The sequence below is a fragment of the Rhopalosiphum padi genome, chromosome 2 (genome assembly GCF_020882245.1).
Source record: "Rhopalosiphum padi isolate XX-2018 chromosome 2, ASM2088224v1, whole genome shotgun sequence".
Taxonomy (NCBI): Eukaryota; Metazoa; Arthropoda; class Insecta; order Hemiptera; family Aphididae; genus Rhopalosiphum; species Rhopalosiphum padi.
Window position 1 is genome coordinate 63,911,566 of NC_083598.1, and position 20,389 is coordinate 63,931,954.

Genomic DNA, 20,389 nt, shown 5'->3' on the forward strand with positions numbered 1-20,389 from the left:
TTATGCAAAATCGTTACGATTTTAAAAAATTGCAAAATCATTCTACACTGATTAATTCATTCTGCACCACTTTTTTATATGACTGACTAAATGATGACTGATGAATTAACTAGATTCGTTACTAAAATATAATCAAAAAATTTTCCAACAGATGTATTAAAAATCTTCAGTATAATAAAATATGATACATTACGTGAATATCAGCCTAATATTGATACTTGTCAAAAAATGTACATAATGCTACCTCTTTCCTATTATACTTTCTTTATTGTCTTTTTAATATAATATGGACATGGATAAATATTAAACTGATTACTTTATTACATATTAACTAAAATGACACATTTCATTATATTAATGAATTATTAGCATTATTTTAAACAAAACTCACAACTACATTATTATGGACCAGGGGTGGCAACTGGCGGCCCGCACTACATTTTCAAATTACATCATACAATTTCAAAGTAATTCGTCTATACTTTATGCTACGCTATGCTAAATTAAAAATGCATATTTTGAATGACCTTTTTTTGCTCTCTATACTCTGGCCCGCTAAATTTTAATTTTCTAAAAATTGGCCTTCTAATAACTTTCAGCTGCCCATCCCTGTTATAGACGAAGGTGCATCCAAGGGGAAAACGTAAGTTCCTACACAAGAGTAGTAGGTAAAAAATTACCTAATTCTTACATATGTGATGTCACTGATGTATAAATTCCTGAATGGTAAAAAAAGATACGTATGTTAGTGCATACACGGCGGACGACAGGTACGTTTGTATAAAAAATATACTATATTTTATATAATATTAATAATATTATATGTTATCAAACTGATGATACTGTCTTAAAAAAATAAAAAGATCATAGTACATTTCATTTTCACACATTTTAATATAATATTTCAAAAGTAGTTTTTGAAATTCTCAAATCATACCAAATAAATACACATTTAAAAATAATAACTGCAAAAGTTGCACAAAAACAAAAATTAGTCAAAAATATGCCGTAAAAGAAAATTGTATAAATAAAAAAATTGTAGAGTACTCAACAAACAAAATTAACCAATACGATTATGTTAAACATTTATAAGTTTCTGGAATAAACCTTATACAATATTTTTTTATTATTATTATTATTTTTTTATTGTATTAAAATTTATAACTAAATCATCAGATTAATAACTTATAATTTATGGTATTATATAAAATATTGTATTTTTACAACTATTGAATAATTACATATACTAATATAATAAGTGGTATAGGAATTTATATATATATGTACCTTATACTATCGTGTAAGAACTAAAATATGTATTTTTTTTTACCGGCTAGGTCTTGTGTAGAAACTTACAATCGCCCCATCCGAGTACCGAACCACTACAATATAATGCATATACATAAACATAACACTACCTATATTCTATACAATATTGAAATATTATTAGTAAAAACTTATAAATTTCGTTTAAAATTATATTTAAGGTATAATTAGTATTTTAATAATATATACAATTCATAGTACAGTTTTATACATTTAAGTATACTTTAAGTTATAACTGTAAAATATATTCTTTGTACAACACATAACACATAACTGTGTTAATAAACTTTTTGTATTTCTAATTTTATTTTAATAGATACATCCCTTGAATCAACTCAGAAATCTTGTATGAACAAATGCTTTGGTACGTAAAGTAAAAAAAGTAAATAATTTATTGTTAATATAATGTACAATGGCGTATTTAAAACCTTTTTTTTATGGTGGTGGGGGGGTGAAAAATATATTACTTTATAGATATATATATATAAATGTAGTCAAATTATAAAATTAAATCAAACTTTCTGTTCTTATTTTCCGAATATCAATTCCTGGGGAGGGGAAAATACCAGCACTCCCCCCACAATAAATACTAGCTGTGCAACGTAGGTACATTGTCCATCGAACATCGTGCATAGCTATATATTACATCATTTGCGCACTGTTTTCCGTTCAGATACACCAAATTATCGTCGTCAAACGCGCATTAATATTCTGTACAATAGAAGAGTATAAAAAATAATTTTTGGTTGAAAATTCAATGGTTGTCATAAATCATATGTAATAAATATTAAATACATACAAATAATTAAAAATAAATTGGATTAATTCAATTAAATCGTAGTCATAATATTATATAAATATACATATTGAAATGAACTTGTGTTCATTTTAATATGACACATTACAGTAATAATTACAAACGTACCTCTCGAAAGGTCCTCCGTTTTACTATCCAAATTGATATACTTATGGCGATAAAAATCGATTGGTCACCCGTAACAGGTACAATTTAGTTGTTGATTTCGTTGTTTTATTTTTAACTTATTATTATTTATTATTATTAACTACAAAATATTACTACGGTACATATTATATATGTTAAAACAGAAATATCCATTTAATATTATAAAATATTACGAGAGTAAATTTTAAGATCAAAGTTAGAAAACAACTAGCACTTTTGGGTATTCACCTTTTTTAGTTTTATTGTTAAATAATATTGATACGCAAATGATGAACGAACTTTTAAAACAACCGATATTCAAATGATGTATAACACTTAAAATCAAACAATACGCAATTGCCATATAAAAAAAATCAAAATTAGCAATGTTGATACACAAACGACAACTGGCGATCGTGCGATCTATATACGATTTATATCGATATTTTTCGATGATCTCGACGTGATACGCATGTTTTGAATATTGTATTTGGTTTTTTATGGCTTATTTCTTAAAAGACTTAATTAACTTAATTATAAAAAACTGAAGTAGTTGAAGTTGTAAGCATATTACATTGTTTATTTATTATGTTAGTATTAATATTGGTTTTTTTTAATGTTATTTTTACTGTTATCCAAGAAATCTGTACCTATTAATCAATTTTTTTTAGTTGATCTTTAAATTGTTATATATTATACATATTAAAATAGTCAGAAACCCTACTGTTAAGTCAGAAAAAAATCAACCATACAAGATATTACCATGCTAATATCTTGTACTTAAAGTATATGTCAAAAATCAAAATATTATGATTGACATTTTATCTAATAAAAATATGGTGAAGTGGAAATAGCCAAACATCTAAAATCATTAACTAAAAAGAAACTGTCAATGATAAATTACAAACAAATCTCATTACTAATTCCACAAAAATATGTTGTTTGTAATTTTGAATATAATTATAATGTAAAATATTTAAAAAATTGCCAATAAAAGATCGCAGAGATGATAGATTTAAAAACCATCCCTGTTATAAGTATTTTTTAAACACCAAATATACCTACTAAATATAACAATCAATATGAACACTAAAATAGTGACTATTAACATAATATTGTGATTCCGGTTTGAATCAATCAGCCATGACTAGTGCTAGAATTGGAAAAATAATATAAAGGGGTAGAAAAAATAGCGTTCCTAACAACCATTAATCTCAACTTAACCCGTTGGGGGATACGCTCCCCCACCGCCTTTCTACACCCATTATACAATCAACATTACCAATTGAAATATAATACTCTAATACTAGTAACATTTAGCAACAATCAATAAATATTATTTTATTTCTCATTTATTAAAATAAAAATTAATGTTACACATTATTAAAACTTATAATTAATTAATTAATTTTTAATTTTTAAATTACACTCAATAAATGTTCATGAGTATGGCTCACTTCAGTATTATTTATTTTAGGACAACATTCTCCTTTAGCAGATCTCTTTCCTCTATAAGTATCCAAAACAGTAGGTACACACGATTCTGGTTTAAAATTTTTAATTGGAGGTCCAACACAGTTTATAAATATTAGAGAAGAAATATGAATATAATTTAGTGCATATTATTTTTGGTAATCACTAAATTATTCATGGAACTAAAAGCATGTTCACACTAACTTGATGATATATTGTCTTAATTGCGGTTAACAGAGGGTTCAGATCCTGTATATAATGTTTTTTTTTTAAGATATTCGGATGACTATACGTTTGGTTGACAGGCCGTTAAAATAAGCCATAATTAATCAAATGATCATAACCCAATTTTTTGAAAAAATTCTGAACAAAAATCCAATGAAAACGTACTTATATATTATTACTATTATTATATTTATATAGCTATTACCATTGGTTATAAATATTATAAATATAAATTATACTATTTATTATAATGAAGATTATAGATGGCTATATACAGTGAAAACTCTTTATAACGAATCTAAAGGGACCAAGAGATTTCTTTCGTGAAAGAGAGTTTTCGTAATAGAGAGGATTTAAAAAAAAAACAAAATTGTTGTTAAAAATTACGTCGATAATAAAATAAATATATTCGATATCGATAATAACGGTATTATTACGATATTAAAAGTAGATAATGAAAGAATGTAATCGTTCTTGGAAATTTCGGCATTTTTGCCGATTACTTTTATAATTTATAATACAATAACAGGTAAATTGTGTTATGAAACATAAAATATTGTTTCGTTATTGAGAGTGACTATACGTTATAGAGAATTAATTGACTAATGGGTTATAAAGCAAACCAACATTTATTATGTAATGTTTACGTTATATAGAGTTTTTCGTTGTAAAGAGTTTCGTTATAAAAAGTTTTCACTGTTTATTAAAATATCTTAGGGAGGGCAGCTCTCCTAAGGCCCTCTCCTATTTACGTCCATGATAATAATATAGAAAACGTATATTTCAAGTTTAAACAATAAAATTAGTGGTGGCCTACTGCCTTGGAAATGATAACTTTTTTTATGTAATGGTATCACGTCTCGTTATATTTTGTATACAAAATTAGATGTTTTGTACCTAATAACGTGAGAACACAGTGACGCGTTTATCTTGACTAGCAGGGACTAAAGAATTAGGACAGGGGAAACCGACTATATAAGGGATTCTTGGATAGGACTCCGATAGACATGATTCAGCAGAGCTAGTACGAGCACCTTCACGTCAGCCTATATCACGAACCAGTCATCTGGACTTACTCTAATTTTTTAATTAAAAAACACTGAAATATTTTTAATAAAAGTACTTAGAAAATATTTGCCTCATCTTTTTATTTCACCACGACTACGACATCACTATTCAACGGTAACTTTGATTTGCTCACTTCAATATTAATGTGATTTGTGGGGCAAGTATAAACCGTCCGTTGCTACCACGTCGCCCGGGCTTAAGTAAGCGAGCGGTTGCGGGCGGTGGTGCCTGGGTGCGAACAGACGGTATGTCATATGTGTGTTCATATTTAAATTAGTGGATTTCGTATATGTACTAATATTTAGTAACATGTGTAACAATCAATGGGGATGAAGTTGAACACCGGCAACGCGTAGCTTTAGCAAGCGGCTACTGGACCGATGAATCAAGTTCTAGTAACGGCGATACTTAAGCAAGTGGTCGGGTAGGGACAGACGGTCATTCCCGCTGTTGGCTTGGGATGCACAATCAATAATTGTTGTAATAATATTGTGTATTGGTCAATAACTTAATTAAATTATTATATCCCATACACGCGTGTATCATGTATTTTAATATTTTTGATTTTATGTTTCAGAGAAATTTATAAACTCATATAAAGATATATTTGACGAAGACCATAAAGGTATCCATGCAATTACAAATGATAATAGTTTTAATATAATTCAGTTATTATATGTTTTACTGTGTGATCCACTGCACATGATTATCAAATGGGGAGGAGGGAGATCGTTTCTGGTCATGAGGTGGATATGTGTGATGTGTGTACCCTAATCGAAGGTTTTAAAATGGTTTCATTTTTCCTTTTCAGCTTGAGGTTTTACCATAAATTAATATTGTTTTTAATTTGGTGTTTTATTTTACCCAATGCTTTTACCATTTTATCTGTACAACTTACTGAATATGTGTCAATATTTCAATAATTTCCATAGGCGATAAATTGAATATTTTTAGTACACAGACCGGATTTTGCACACCGAATGTGTTTTCTATAATGTAATTGAGCTGGGTATAGTATAGGTTGGGTATTTCTTCAAAGGTGAATTTAGCTAATGCTGGCTTAGTTTTTCCTAGCTTAATTACCATTTGTTCAATATAATCTAAGCATTTTGGTTTTTTAACGATTGGTTATGATGTTTTATTGAATTAATTTGATTATATTAGCTTAGTTACGAGTATTCTATAATTCGTTTGTTGGATTTTTAATTTTATTGAAGTTTATGGGCATAGGCGCAACTAGAGTTCTATTTCTGGGTGGGCTTAATTGATATCAGCAACCCGTGAGGGCTTTGCCCCTACACCACTAGTATTAATAACATATAAAACTGAGTGGGCTAAGTTCACCCAAGACCCCCTTTATTTGCGCCTACGATTGTTTGACGTTGGTGTAAAAATTAGAGCTTATTATATCTATATGTAACTCCAATAATAAGTTTGATATGGCAAGTCTTTACTTAGTCGATCAGTTCCTGGACAGGTGAAAAATTTCTAAATGTTAAATAAAGATTAATTTTATCAATATGTTCCATTTGACGACTAGTTGTGCTAGTTGTGGTTTTATTTCCCGTATACTTTTTGTAATAGATTTTAATAAAATATAAAAAAAATTGTCGTCGAGAATTATCTATGTGACCGTACTCACATTACTTTAGCACGTTTCATTAGGAATGTAACCGGTGAAATTCGGTATTCTAATCGGAATATTATTGATTGCCTTTGTGATTATGTTGTGAGGTATAATATTGGTTGAACTTTAGATATTTCCTTTAACTAAACGAATGTTTAGTCGAGACTCGAGTTGATAAGATAACGGAACATAGGTACTAGGTAAAATTTATCAAATGAAACTATGTTATATAAATAAAGAAATTATTAAAGTAAATAAAATAATACTAACTAATTATAATAGTAATATATAATATTAAACTAATAAATATTTAAATTACAATGAAATGGCAACGTTAATAAAATTTAAAAAAATTATCAATGGGTATAATTTATAATTTTCAATAATTTTTTATAGACTTCCTCTATACATTTGACGACAAAAAACGTAGTAAGAACATTTAATTTTAAAAAATAAACATAATTAATAATTATCTATACAATGTAAAACATACATACATACATTTTGTTAAAATACAAACTGAATTTTATGTTTTAATGTTAGTGTTGAATAGATAATTCATAATAGAAACATATAAATACTTTTATCATTATAAAATAGTATTATATATTTCTGGTATTAAATACAGCTATAGCTATAGCTATTTAATCAATAGTTAATAATTGATACCAAAATTGTATAAAAAAAAACATAAAAATATAATTATACTATTATTTAAAAATATTCATTTAAAATATAAATAAAAATAATAAATTGGGAGTTTCTAATGATATCGATCAGCATTTACTCCAAAAATCCAATACATTTAAAAAAATTGTAAAAAAAATTGCTTTATTTAAATAAATATTCTTATTACTAAAACATTTTCTAAAAATCATATTTCCAAATTGGCTAATTTAAAATTTTCAAATAGTTTTAAGCATTTTATTGCGTCATAGATATTATTACCTACTCATTGACGAGATATATTCAAAACGTATTGCATATAGCAGAGGTGGCCAACTTCAATAGAAATGTAATCGACTCTGAGTTTTCTCAGGTTGTTGTGATTGAAAAAAAAAAGTTGTCAATAAAAAAAAATATATTTTATATACATGCGTGTTACTCTTACGAGTATAAGTATTGTTTAATTTTACAGTTTTACACAACACGTATTTTAATATGCCTATATAGAATATGCTACTCAATATCAGTGTATATTATATATTATAATCTCGTTTTTCATAGTTATTTATTGCCTTTTTTTAAATCTAATTTTTATATTCATGGGTTAAACAAAGATAAATAAATTTAAAAAAAAAATATTTTATTAGTTTTCTGAAAAAAGTCGATAATTTCAAGAAAATGTGAAAGGGAGTCACGATCGACCTGTTGGCCACCCCTGGCATATAGTTTTATACAAAAATACAAAATAGCGATATTTCATATATTTTCAATGTTTTCAAAATATTAAGTTTTTAATAAGAGTTAACTAATATTTTATAAATAGTTAGTTGCTATAATTATTAATTAATATAATATATTAAATTTTACTTTAAACATTTTATATATAAACATTTCGGGAATGAAATATTTTTTTTTATTTCGAACACTTGATTAAATTATTTAAATTTCAGTTTCTTTTAGATTTAAAAATTCTATAAGGAATAATTTTTATATTTAATATAATTATCTTACCACAAGGCATAATTTCATTATTATTGATATTTTTAGAAAAAAATGGAGAAAAAACTTTAAAATTATTCAATACTACTACTAGTAAGTTATTGACTATTGTGCATTTTATATATTTTTAAATTTTTAATAAATAAATGGTATTTGAAATATTAAAACAATTTTTATTTAAATTACATTTTATACTGGTGCTATATAAAATAATAAATTGTGTACATTAGAAATATATAATAAATTATTGTTATAATACCAACACCTAATTATTATTTATTATAATACTTAATCCTTGGAAAGGATTAGGTGTAGGTGAGATATCCTAAAAACTAGATAATATTCTTTAATGCTTACCTTTAGTTTTATAACAGGTAAATGTAAGCTAACAATATAAAAACACAAATCTGCTATGCCATATGTATGTAAGACACAGACGTATGTAGAAAAAAAGGTCGAAAAAATGTAATACCAAAGAATTAACGCATAGAGTCGTGTCATAATCCTTTGTACTATGCACGAAGAATAAAGATATCTTTATTCTTCATGGTACTATGTTAGGTAAAAATGAATATTTAAAATTGTGGACATTTTTTACAGTCTAGAACAGTGGTTCTCAATCTTTTTAGTACCGCGACCTCAATTTCTCCCGAAAAATCTTTCGTGACCCATATGGTTTCATTTTTCAAAAAGTAGTTATAAAAAACAAAATTTATATTATATAAATATGTATACATTTTTATTATGTATTCAGTATTTTATAGGTTTATAATCAATATATTTTTACAAATGCACTCTTAATAATGAGGTGTATGCGAAATGTGTGCTTGTTTTCTGTTTTGGTTAATAACAGCATTGACATCATAACTCAAAAAATTTTTCACGACTCACCAAAAATTGACTGACGAGTGACGATCCACCAGTGGGTTCGAGAAAGGCTGGTCTAGAAGAATATGTAAATTATAGATCGTGGACACTTGGTACTATAGTTTATACATGTCACATGATATAAAACACATAGCTTAGCTTATGATATAAAGACGTATGAAAAATTGTGTTCATAAATAATAGTAGTATTATAAAGTTGTATACAATTTCTATTGAATTGAGACCAAAACTCGCCAAATATGATTTCGACTATAAACATATTCGTTTATAGTTTATAGACGTTGACCATAATGTATAATCTATATTTTATATCGGGCTTTCAGTCAATGTTTTCTGTGCGTTTCTGTTATCCTAGCACGTACGCTGTACGCAGATCGTCGCGAACGAACGCTGCACGGAGCCACGAACACGTGTGACTACGTTGGGAGGCATATGAGTCAACCGGGCGATTGTAAACTCTCCCGGGTCTTCAGTACTACTTATTTAATTTAATAAAAATTATAAAATAAATCTAATATAAATTTAAGTTTCATTTAAAAATAGTCAATCAAATAATAATAGTAATAATAATATAAATTAACGCCTTTAGCTGCTATGAGCTATAATATATTATAGTCAAAATACAATAACAAATAAAAATTCATAAAATAAATCTAAGATGCAAAATAAATACAAAATATATAATAAAATAAAAATGTTTAAATTTAATTTTTTTTGATAATAGAAATACACAGATTTTAAAAAACTTATGGTATCTTTTTCTAATCTAATATTTTTTGAGATATAGTTCTTTCATTATTTTTTGTATTACAGTTTTTACTTGTTTTGTTTAATTAATTGCCACTTTTAATTTTAATGTATATTTCAGTTTGAAAATGTTGACCCAGGAGAGCTTACATATTTCCTTCAGGTAACCATAATGTTGATCCGGGAGAGTTTACACATTTACTTCAGGTAAACATAATGTTGACCCGGGAGAGTTTACTATTTTTAAAAATCGGAAGAGTTTACCACCGCCCGATCAACCATCACCGGTCTACTAATAACCTTCCACCGCCGACTGTGTAGCCGGACCGATGTAAGGTAATAAGGCGGGTTTCCACTGAACCGTTCGCGTGTACGTGCACGTCATTATAATATGTTCCTGTGTATGTAATTTATTTCTAATAATGTAATGTATGTAATTCTAATAAAATATTATTAATAATAATAATAAATATAGAAAATAAAATATTTAATTCCCAATATCCGAAATTTTGCGTATCCGAACTAGGTACGGTCCCAATTAGTTCGAATAATCGAGGTTCTACTGTACAATATATTGTGGTTGAGTAAAATATGATAAATTATAAATAATAATATAACAATAATAATTACTTAAATGTATATTATACGTGAACATGTTTGGCGTTTTATCTCCAACGAGATAGCCCCTTTTCTTAGCCTAAGTCACTTAAACTAAGTCGTATGGATTTAGGAGTTTGAGGCGCCTAATGTCTTGCGAGTTGTCAACAAGTTGTTTAGCAATTGCATTGGAATGCAGCTCAAGTTATTTCACATGTTTTTTGGCAAAAATGTTGATTTCGTCCTGGTTGGATGATATTCAAATATCGGTGGATGATTTCGTTCATAACCACACACTTTCAAAAAAAGGTCGTCGTTCAAAACCTCATACTTTTATACCTTAATCCCGCATATTTTCCCCAAATCAAGTCGTTCAATTCCGCACACATTGATATATATATTAATAACAATACATTTATTTAAAATAACATTATCGTTTAATACCACACACAAATTAATCATATTTAATCAAGATTACAAAATCGTGAAAATAAAACTTTCGGGATTATACAGAAAAATCAGTTCTATTCCAATATTAAAATAATATTACAATGACAAAAATTCACAATCTGGATTATGGTTAAAACTTTTTTTTAGTTGCCTTATTTACCATCACAGTTTATTCCTAAGGTGTTTTTAGAGATTATGACTACTTGTCTAGATGAAAAACAATTTTATTATTTTGTTGTTTAATTTATGACGGTCAATCAAATGTGTATGGTTTTGAACTATCGACCTTTCAAATTTCCATTTTTAACAATAAAATAAATATGTGCGGTATTGAATGGTGTAAAATGTGCGGTTATGAACGGTAAGTGTGTGGTTATGAGGACCACCGAATTTCATACCTAACGAGCCATTATGCTGCAACAATGGAACGAAGGGTAATATTCTGACAGCGTTGAATGACTTCAATGGAACAACCCCACAGTTGTATGCCATAAGTCCAAATCGGTTTGATAATAGCTACACATAGAAGCCGTTTGTGTGTCAGGTCGAGTGTGGAATGTCTTCCAACTAGCCAGTACAGCTTGCGCAATTTTTCTTTTATTTGCAATTTTTTCTGGTAAACATGGTGTTTTCAATTAAGACGAGAATCAAGGTGCATACCATCGTATTTAGCTGAATCTTTTTGTAGGATTATCGTGTGATCTAACAACACTTGGAAATTTTCAGTTTTACGTAGTGTATAATTTACGTACACCGATTTATCACCATTGATAAATATCGAATAATGATAAAATCTCATCGAACATTATGATTTATGACACTTTTAACGTGGTTTGTCGTGATTGTTTATTACCTATATTATCATATAATTTGTAGGTAACTATAATGTTAATTTGCATAAAATAGTATAAAGTGTACGCGTTTTGCAATGCATATTTTTACCAGACCACGTTTTAGATTTTAAACAATAAACCGTACAAAATGGTACCATTAAAATCAATATGCTAATAAATTAACATACGTATACTTAAATATTCTAATGTTGATTATATTTTTTTTTAATAAAAATAAACATGTTTATTATCTGATTTGATTACATAATTAATCATGTTTAACATAGATCTCGAAGACCGTTATTATGAATTCGATGATGACAATATGGTAATATATACTGTGTTTTTTCAAGGTAATAATAATATTGTTATAAAACGTGTTTCAATGACACAAAATATTATTTTAACAGCATAATTTTTAAGTTGTCATGTGTACAAATATGGGCTATGCCGAAAGTCTAACTGAAATTTACTTTATAATTTAAGTTTTATTTTTAATAAATTCCATAAACCCAATCAGTCTATCACTATTGTAATCTAATTTCAAGTCATAATATTATTTCTATATTATGGAGATTGGAGAGTTAATAAATATATTTTATACTTGCATTTTTTTTTCATTCCTATTGTAATATGTTCAGTTGGTTCTAATTACTACCTAACTCATATAATATCGTATTGTACATTATTTTGACGACTTGTGTGATTATGGATCTCCATTGTTTTTAACATAAAACGAAAATGTTAACTAATTATAAATCGACAATCGTTGACAAAAATATTAAAATATTGTACAAAAGTGTAAGTTGTTTTGTTGTTATATAGTTATTTTACAATATTCAATAACAACCGCTTCACAAGTACCAATAGGCTATAGGAACTGGTCCAATATTATTTCTTTTATTAAGCAATTGAGACAAATAACAGAATATAAACTGGGAGAAAACGAAAAAATGGCTCAACTTATCACAGCACTTTCAAAAAATATCGAAATATTTTGAATTTGCAATAAGTCTGGACGGTATGCACATAGCATATTAATTATTTTGGAAACTCAAAATTCAGAATATTAAGAAAATATTGTTATCGAAGAAGGTTATAACATTAAGAAAAATATGTTGATCAAGATTAGCCATGTAACTTGTAAACAGCGATATCGGTCAATTAGTTCATTGACTATTAAATGGAAATGAGCAAATGCTAAAAGCAATGCAAGTAAAAAAATCAACAGAAAAGGTTAAAATTTCAGAATAAAAAATATGGAAATAGTTTTGGGAAGCAAAAGGTTGTCTGTGAAACTCAGTCCATACCAAATCTGATTATAATTTATAATCATAAAACTTTAACCTGTTTCAAATTTAAAAAAGGTATATTAATTTAAAATGAAAGTATCTTTATTTTTATATTATATTATTAAAACGTGAGGCGATTTTTTTGGACACCTATATCTAAAGTTCTACTGGATTGATTTTCATGATTTTTTTTTCAAACGCTAGTAATCAGTGAGCATGAGCAGATGAGCCATCTAATGAGAAAAGTCCGAAAATATATCAATTAAATAGTTTTCAGAAATATTTAGTTTTCCGTGTAGCGATACACGTTGATTGCCGTGTGCGTACACACATCATTGTAACCCCCACTACTCCTATATACATCTACTGCCGAGGTTCTCAAATAAATTTGAGTTGATCCAAAAATAGAGCTAGGCTCTTTGAAAATCATACTCAAGATGTATTCTTTTTTAACACCATGTCGCCAGGCAATAGAATATACATAATAATTTATAAATTAAAAAATAATATAAAAATAAGATAATACTTAGTAATAATTATAATGATAATTAAGAATAAGAATATATAATATAATATTTTAATTTTTAACTATACTTAAATGGCGATGTTAATCAATTTCAATAATGTCAACGATAAGTATAATTTATAATTTTCTATAATATAAGTATATTTTTTTATAAAACATTTAGAAATCAAAAGTAAGTACATTAAATTTGATAAAAATATTTTATATGATTAATTATGTTTAAAATATAAACACAAAACTTTATTTTGTTTAAAAATACAGGTATACATTTATATTTTAGATTTATGGTTAAGCATAGATGAAGGAATATAGTTCTTTTCGGTAAACGGAAATCTGGTACGGTCTTTATAAACGCGGAATACTGGTACGGTCCACAATAGTCAAGGTTTCCCAAACTTTTATCAAAAAAAAAAAAATAATAAAATATCAACAATTATTTTTAATTTCATTTTACCGACGATCGATGGGAAACCACGACTCACGAGTAACTGCGAGTGAAAATAATACCTTTAAGAACCCGTTTTGAATCAAATATACACAATACCTTATCGCCTAAAAGTTCAAAAAAAAAAAAAATACCTTGCAAGACAAACTACACAACGAATGTGAGAGCTTCTTAAATAAAGAAATTTAAATAGGACAATTTATAAATAATATAGCGAAGTATACAAAATGATTATTATTAATCATAAATTATATTATATTATATTTTTTATTGTAACTATATTTTATATTTATTTTACCTACCTGCTACTTTGTATTTACTCATTTATGTTTTTTGTCAATTTTGATTACTAACATTATTTTTTTGTTTTAATTATTATTTAAATTTAACTTGTTGACGATGGTGATTTATCGAAATTATATTATAAACATTATAAATATTTTAGGACCCCTGAAAATTAAATTTTGAATAGTACCAGTTTTCCGTGTTTTTTATTTCTTTTGTTATAAATGTATGGACCGTACCAATATTACGAGCATCGTTATTTTCAATGATATTTTTTTTTTTAAAGTTGGCATCACTTTTCGGGGCAGAAAAAATGATTTAATTTTCTACTCTGAGGGTAATTCCTGGTAACAAATTTGTTAAAGTCGGTTCTTCATCTGGTATAATGGAGGATTCACAATTTTTTCTAAATTAATTGCGTAACTTTTAAAACAACAGGAAAGCAAATATTTATATTTTATGCAGCTTCAGTATTTGACAAAATTGATCTTGTACACAAATATATTTAAAATTAATAACATAATTATTGTAAAGACTTGCAATTTATAAAAAATATTCATATTATGAGCATTATATTTTTTTGATAATTTACAGTTTTAAATATATTTTGGGACTTTTTGAGATATTTGTAAACATTTAAAATGTTGATATTTTTATTTTTTTATTCGATTAAAAGTGTAAAATAGTGAAGTTTAAAAAATGAGAGCCGTCACGAGACGCCTGATAGATGTGAAACATCGAAATTGATAGTTATTAAAATAGTTAATAATTAATGAAAACCAATAAAAAAAATATGGAGTGAAATAAACAAAAACAATTTCGTTATTAATTCTTATTTTGGGTGATTATAAATTCTCTCGGTGGTTAACTTTCCTGAGTCTACTCCAGTACTACCTAACGGAAACATGTAAACTCTCCCGGGTCTTCAGTACTACTTATTTAATAAAATAAAAATCATAAAATAAATCTAAGATGCAAAATAAATACAAAATATACAACAAAATAAAAATGTTTAAATTTAATTTTTTTTTTTGATAATAGAAATACACAGATTTAAAAAAACTTATGGTATCTATTTCTAATCTAAATTTTTTTGAGATATAGTTCTTTCATTATTTTTTGTATTACAGTTTTTACTTGTTTTGTCTAATTTATTGCAACTTTGTATTTTAATGTATATTTCAGTTTGAAAATGTTGACCCAGGAGAGATTACATATTTCCTACAGCCTACAGGCAAACATAATGTTGACCTGGGAGAGTTTACTATTTTTAAAAATAGGGAGAGTTTACCATAAAATCAGGAGAGTTTACCACCGCCCCTTATTTTGTTTATTATAATAGTGTTTATTGTATACACAATACATAATGTACACAATAACAATAGTATTAGAAAAAAGTTAGTAACCACTATGTATACAAGCGGGGATCGTAAAATTGATTATAAACAACACGCGTATGAAAACATTGAAAACGTTAAGTGCGAAAACACACACCGTGATTATTTCGGGCTATATTTTCTAATCAGCGCCTCTGTTACACAATATCAACGACAACAAATCAGTTCATCTATTCTGTGCCTGTGGTTTTACTCTCAAGGCACGTCAATAGATGTTTCACATCAAAAATAAGAACACCGTCACTGTATAGAATCGGTTTTCAGGTATGCACAAAGGTTTTTCATTAAATTCAAATTTAACATACCCATTGCAACTTACAAGTCATTGTAGTCATTGTACCCAATGCTACTTGACGAAATAAATTATTTACAATAGACAAAGTTATCAGGTTATTTGTATTTATCTGTGTGACTGTGTTTATATTATATAGATTATTGCTTACATATTCATTATTCACATTATATAAAGTTTAAAATAAATATTATTTCATATAACTTTTGTGTCAATAGTATTATTATTAGCTAGGTTTAATTTAAAAAAAATTTATATAAACAAAATAAAAACAAAAATTGTTTATACGTTAAATTGTTTCAGATGAAAATGTAAATAATATTTTTAAATTATTTAAAAGTGACATACAAGAATGCAATGGTAAGTAATATAATAGTTTTTAATTAATTACAATATTATATGGACAATATAATATTATAATTAATGAGGTGTTAGAGAGCTCACATAAGCGCAAGTATCTAAACATAATTTATAATTTCTTAGTGACACTCCGAAAGTGATTTAAGTCCAACTTCATTGTCACTAGATCCCCTACTTAAATATTGATTGTTGCATACTTGCATTATTTCATTTAGGTAGACAGAATTTCCGATACAAATTTACCCAGAATGTTGGTATCATTCCTTTAACTTCGTCGCAATTTCAAAATAGATTTTATCAAGATTTCTCGCGTAAACTCTAGAGTCTAGACACTATTAGTGAAGATAGGAAGATGACTACATTGAAATCAGTGACAAATGACTCTAAATTAATGGATTTAGTAGCGATTTAGCTAATCAGAGAAATCTCGTTTTCCATGGACTGTGTTTGGACCGGGAACGAACATTAATAGGCCGTGAGCCCGGTCATCGCAAATACTTCGCTACGCGTTTTACCACACACCGACCGACCAGTGTATTTGTGTATAATATAAACATTATAAACACAATACTAAAAATATGGTATAAATAAAAAGAGGCGATTTGCACCTGCAAATAATTAAGGATGTGCGAATCACGCTTACACAATATAAGTATAATAAATTAATGTAACGATTAGTGCACACAAGAATATAAGAAATACAGCGCACTCGTTAAATAGAGAAAAAGAATAATATTGTAAATTAATCAATAATAATATCGTATTTAACAAAAACTGTCACGGTCGACAAAACGGTTCAACGACGGTGAGGTTTTTCGGACTGATTATAGAAAAAATTGTACAATAATATCAATATGCATGTCGCATGAATACGCAATTGGACAGCGACCACATGTTATTCCGCGCACTCAGTGGACAATAACGCGTCATTGTAATAATCTAAGCTTAACATAATATTTTTTATTTATATACATTTCCAAAGACACATAGACTTATAATATAAGTTATATTATACGTTTATGTATGATTCACGTTTATTATCCTCTATTTTTTTCCGTGTTCCATCCCACTCCTAGAGGCTAGAGTGTATATTTTTTTTCTATTCAACTTGTCATGCTAAATTTGTTGATGGTTAATAGTTAATACTAATATTGGTACATTGATACAAATTTTATAATGTGGATTCTGAATGTCAGTGTTCACGAATAATTCACGAATTATTATTTTTAATCATTATATTAGGCATATTATTGACAGACTTAAATAACTGAAACACATACGACCATAATATTAAATTATTATTGTAAATAATTTCATAATTAATAGTATTACTTTATTTTGTAAGATATTTATCATTAACTAAAATTTTTTTTTAGCATTTTTTGTTAATGCTGAAGTTAATGAAAACATGATAACAGTGGATAGTAAGTTATTTAATCATACATTTTTCATTTTTAAAGAATAATTTAAAATAATTTAAAATACATGCAAATTTTAACCTATCAATAATAAATAAAAATACGAAATTGTTATTAAATTAATTAGAAGTTTTTTAAAGACAAAAAAAGGATAAAAAAAAATATACATTGTATATTTAAATAGGATGTTGAGTTTCTTTACCATTATTTACAGTGAAAATAATAAATACAATATTATTCTATTATTGTATGCCTAAATAGTAAATACATAACAATTAAAAATTAAACATTATTGAACATTTTTAATTTGTATGGGAAACAATAATAAATATAAATTATGTATTAATGTTATTCTCAAATATCATAATTGATTAAAAAAAATATAGGTATAAAAATGAATTTTGTTTTTTTTTAATATATAATACAAATTATGTCCCAGCTTCTATAGATATAATGATGCTAATGGCTAATGAAACAACCATCATTGAATTATTTAATTTTAATTTCTTTATAAAAAATTATATAAATAAAGATTTTTTTGAAATATTTTATTTATTGATTTATTTTATTTATTATATATTTATTGTTAAAATAAGAGAGTAATTTATTTGTTGAAATTTATAATAATAAAAAAATCTTTGTCAATTATTTAATTAGTTTTGATAAGTTAACAGAGTAGGTACTAAGAAAATAGTGTTGAGGATTAGATTCAACGATTTTTAAATGTTAGTGACTTGAATGAATTTATTTGAAAATAAAGTAAAATGGTGTGGTTAATATTAGATATGACTAACATTGCAGAACCATAATGATAAGTTGAATTATCTTAAATTCTGAAAGAAAAGTATGAAGTACCTAACATGTTTTTAATTTATTGAAATTATATCGATATTTATTTCATTAAAAACAAAGTAATAAAGTTTTTATTTCGCTTATTTGTTGAACATCATCATTGTAATTTAAAAGTAGGATAAACATCGGATAAAAGATAGCTTAATTTTAGTTTATTTAAAATTATTGAAAAGTAATATATTAGACATTATAAATGTATTAGACATTAGTAATTAGTACATTTTATGAAATATGAATATTGAATTTTATATATTAACATTTATAAATAAATAAAATTAAACTAAAGTATCAAAATTCACATAACCTTTATTTCTTTTTAAGTCAAAATATTTATATTTAAACTTAACTTTTGTAATAATAATACAATAATTATTGTATTGTTATCAGTTGATAAAAAAGATATCTCTAGGCGTTTTTAATTTCATTTAATTACAGGGGCCACACAACACTTTTTTTTGGTAAAAAAAAAATTGGTAAAATTTACAGTAAATTTTTTTTACCTGTAAAAATTTACCTGGTAAATTTGCAGCACTAACATCTCTACATCTACTTCTAAAAATATAAATTAAAGATTTGTAAATTGTATTTATAATACTAAATTTATTATATTAATTAAAGACTACGTAATTTTCAACTTCTTTTACTACCTACTTTAATTTTTGTTACGAGTATTTAGAATGGAAAATCATTATATTTAAAATCAAGTATATTTAAAAAAAATTCTTCTTCTACTTTAAATTATTGTAGTCACGATCTGGGCTATCATAATAATATATTATTATAATTAACAACTGACGGTCAATAAATATAACTATAAAATATCTGGCCCGAGCGTCTGGGCTGTCTTGTTTTAATTATTAATTGTGAAAGCTAACTTGAATAAATTCACTACAGCACGAGTGAGATATATTTCATTTTTAAAGGTCATCGTGATTAATTTTCCTGAGATCTAATAAAGTATTAAATTTGATCCATTGTTTAATGTATTTAAAAAATACAGCTTAACACGTTTCATTCAACATATTAACGCATGGAATTATCAAACCAATTTTAATAACGAGTCTTTTCACATCCGTTATAAAAAATTTAGTATAAAATATTTAAATATCTCTGAGGTATATATTGTGTTAAAAAGTTCTGTATTCTTTATAGCTACAAGTTTTTCATCGCCGTTTATTTAATTGTTTGATACAATTTATAAACTTCATCAAGATCTATAATAAGAATGATGTTTTAATATAGCTAAGTGGAAATATTAATTTAGAAAAGAAACAACAGTTTCTGTACAGTTACGAGTATATAAATAAAACATTTAATTAACAATCAGGAATGTCTTCACCTGCATCTCATTTCAATAAACCAAACTATTTTAAGACAATTTAAGATTATTATACAATAATTGTAAAAATTATAGATTCTTCAACCCATAAAAATAAAATATGCTCATAAAATGTATTAATTATATAATATGTATCTATGCTTTTCATGTGAACATGTGTTTTGTATTTGTGTTTAATCTAATCTTATGTGTTACAGTTTTTGAAGGATTCGAATCTTACAACGAATTTGTGGAATCCACAACAGCATTGGGTATGTTAGTAATTGATCTCTTATTACTGATTACTATAAGAGAATTGGAAATTAGACAAAAACAAATAATATATATAATATAATAAATAT

General features: G+C 26.2%; 1 protein-coding gene and 1 long non-coding RNA gene across 6 annotated transcripts in view; both read left to right on the forward strand.

Annotated features, from left to right (window-relative positions):
- LOC132920639 (uncharacterized) overlaps nt 1-12,451 on the forward strand; it is a 32,081-nt gene extending 19,630 nt beyond the window's left edge. The window contains exons 11-15 of one of the 5 annotated variants that reach the window (XM_060983176.1): nt 1,643-1,690; nt 5,613-5,660; nt 7,059-7,091; nt 8,376-8,420; nt 9,571-9,806. In XM_060983176.1, the coding sequence (XP_060839159.1) occupies nt 1,643-1,690; nt 5,613-5,660; nt 7,059-7,091; nt 8,376-8,420; nt 9,571-9,707 (311 nt within the window). In that variant the 3' untranslated portion in view covers nt 9,708-9,806. Of the gene's footprint in view, nt 1-1,642; nt 1,691-5,612; nt 5,661-7,058; nt 7,092-8,375; nt 8,421-9,570; nt 9,807-12,129 lie in introns of those variants that run through there. The other 4 variants (XM_060983177.1, XM_060983174.1, XM_060983173.1 and 1 more) reach the window with 4 other exon arrangements.
- Nucleotides 12,452-13,821: 1,370 nt separating this feature from the next.
- On the forward strand, nt 13,822-20,306 carry LOC132921064 (uncharacterized). The gene is made up of 4 exons (XR_009660827.1): nt 13,822-13,832; nt 16,383-16,439; nt 17,816-17,863; nt 20,246-20,306. It is a non-coding gene; the product is annotated as an uncharacterized LOC132921064 (long non-coding RNA).
- The last annotated feature ends 83 nt before the right edge of the window (nt 20,307-20,389 follow it).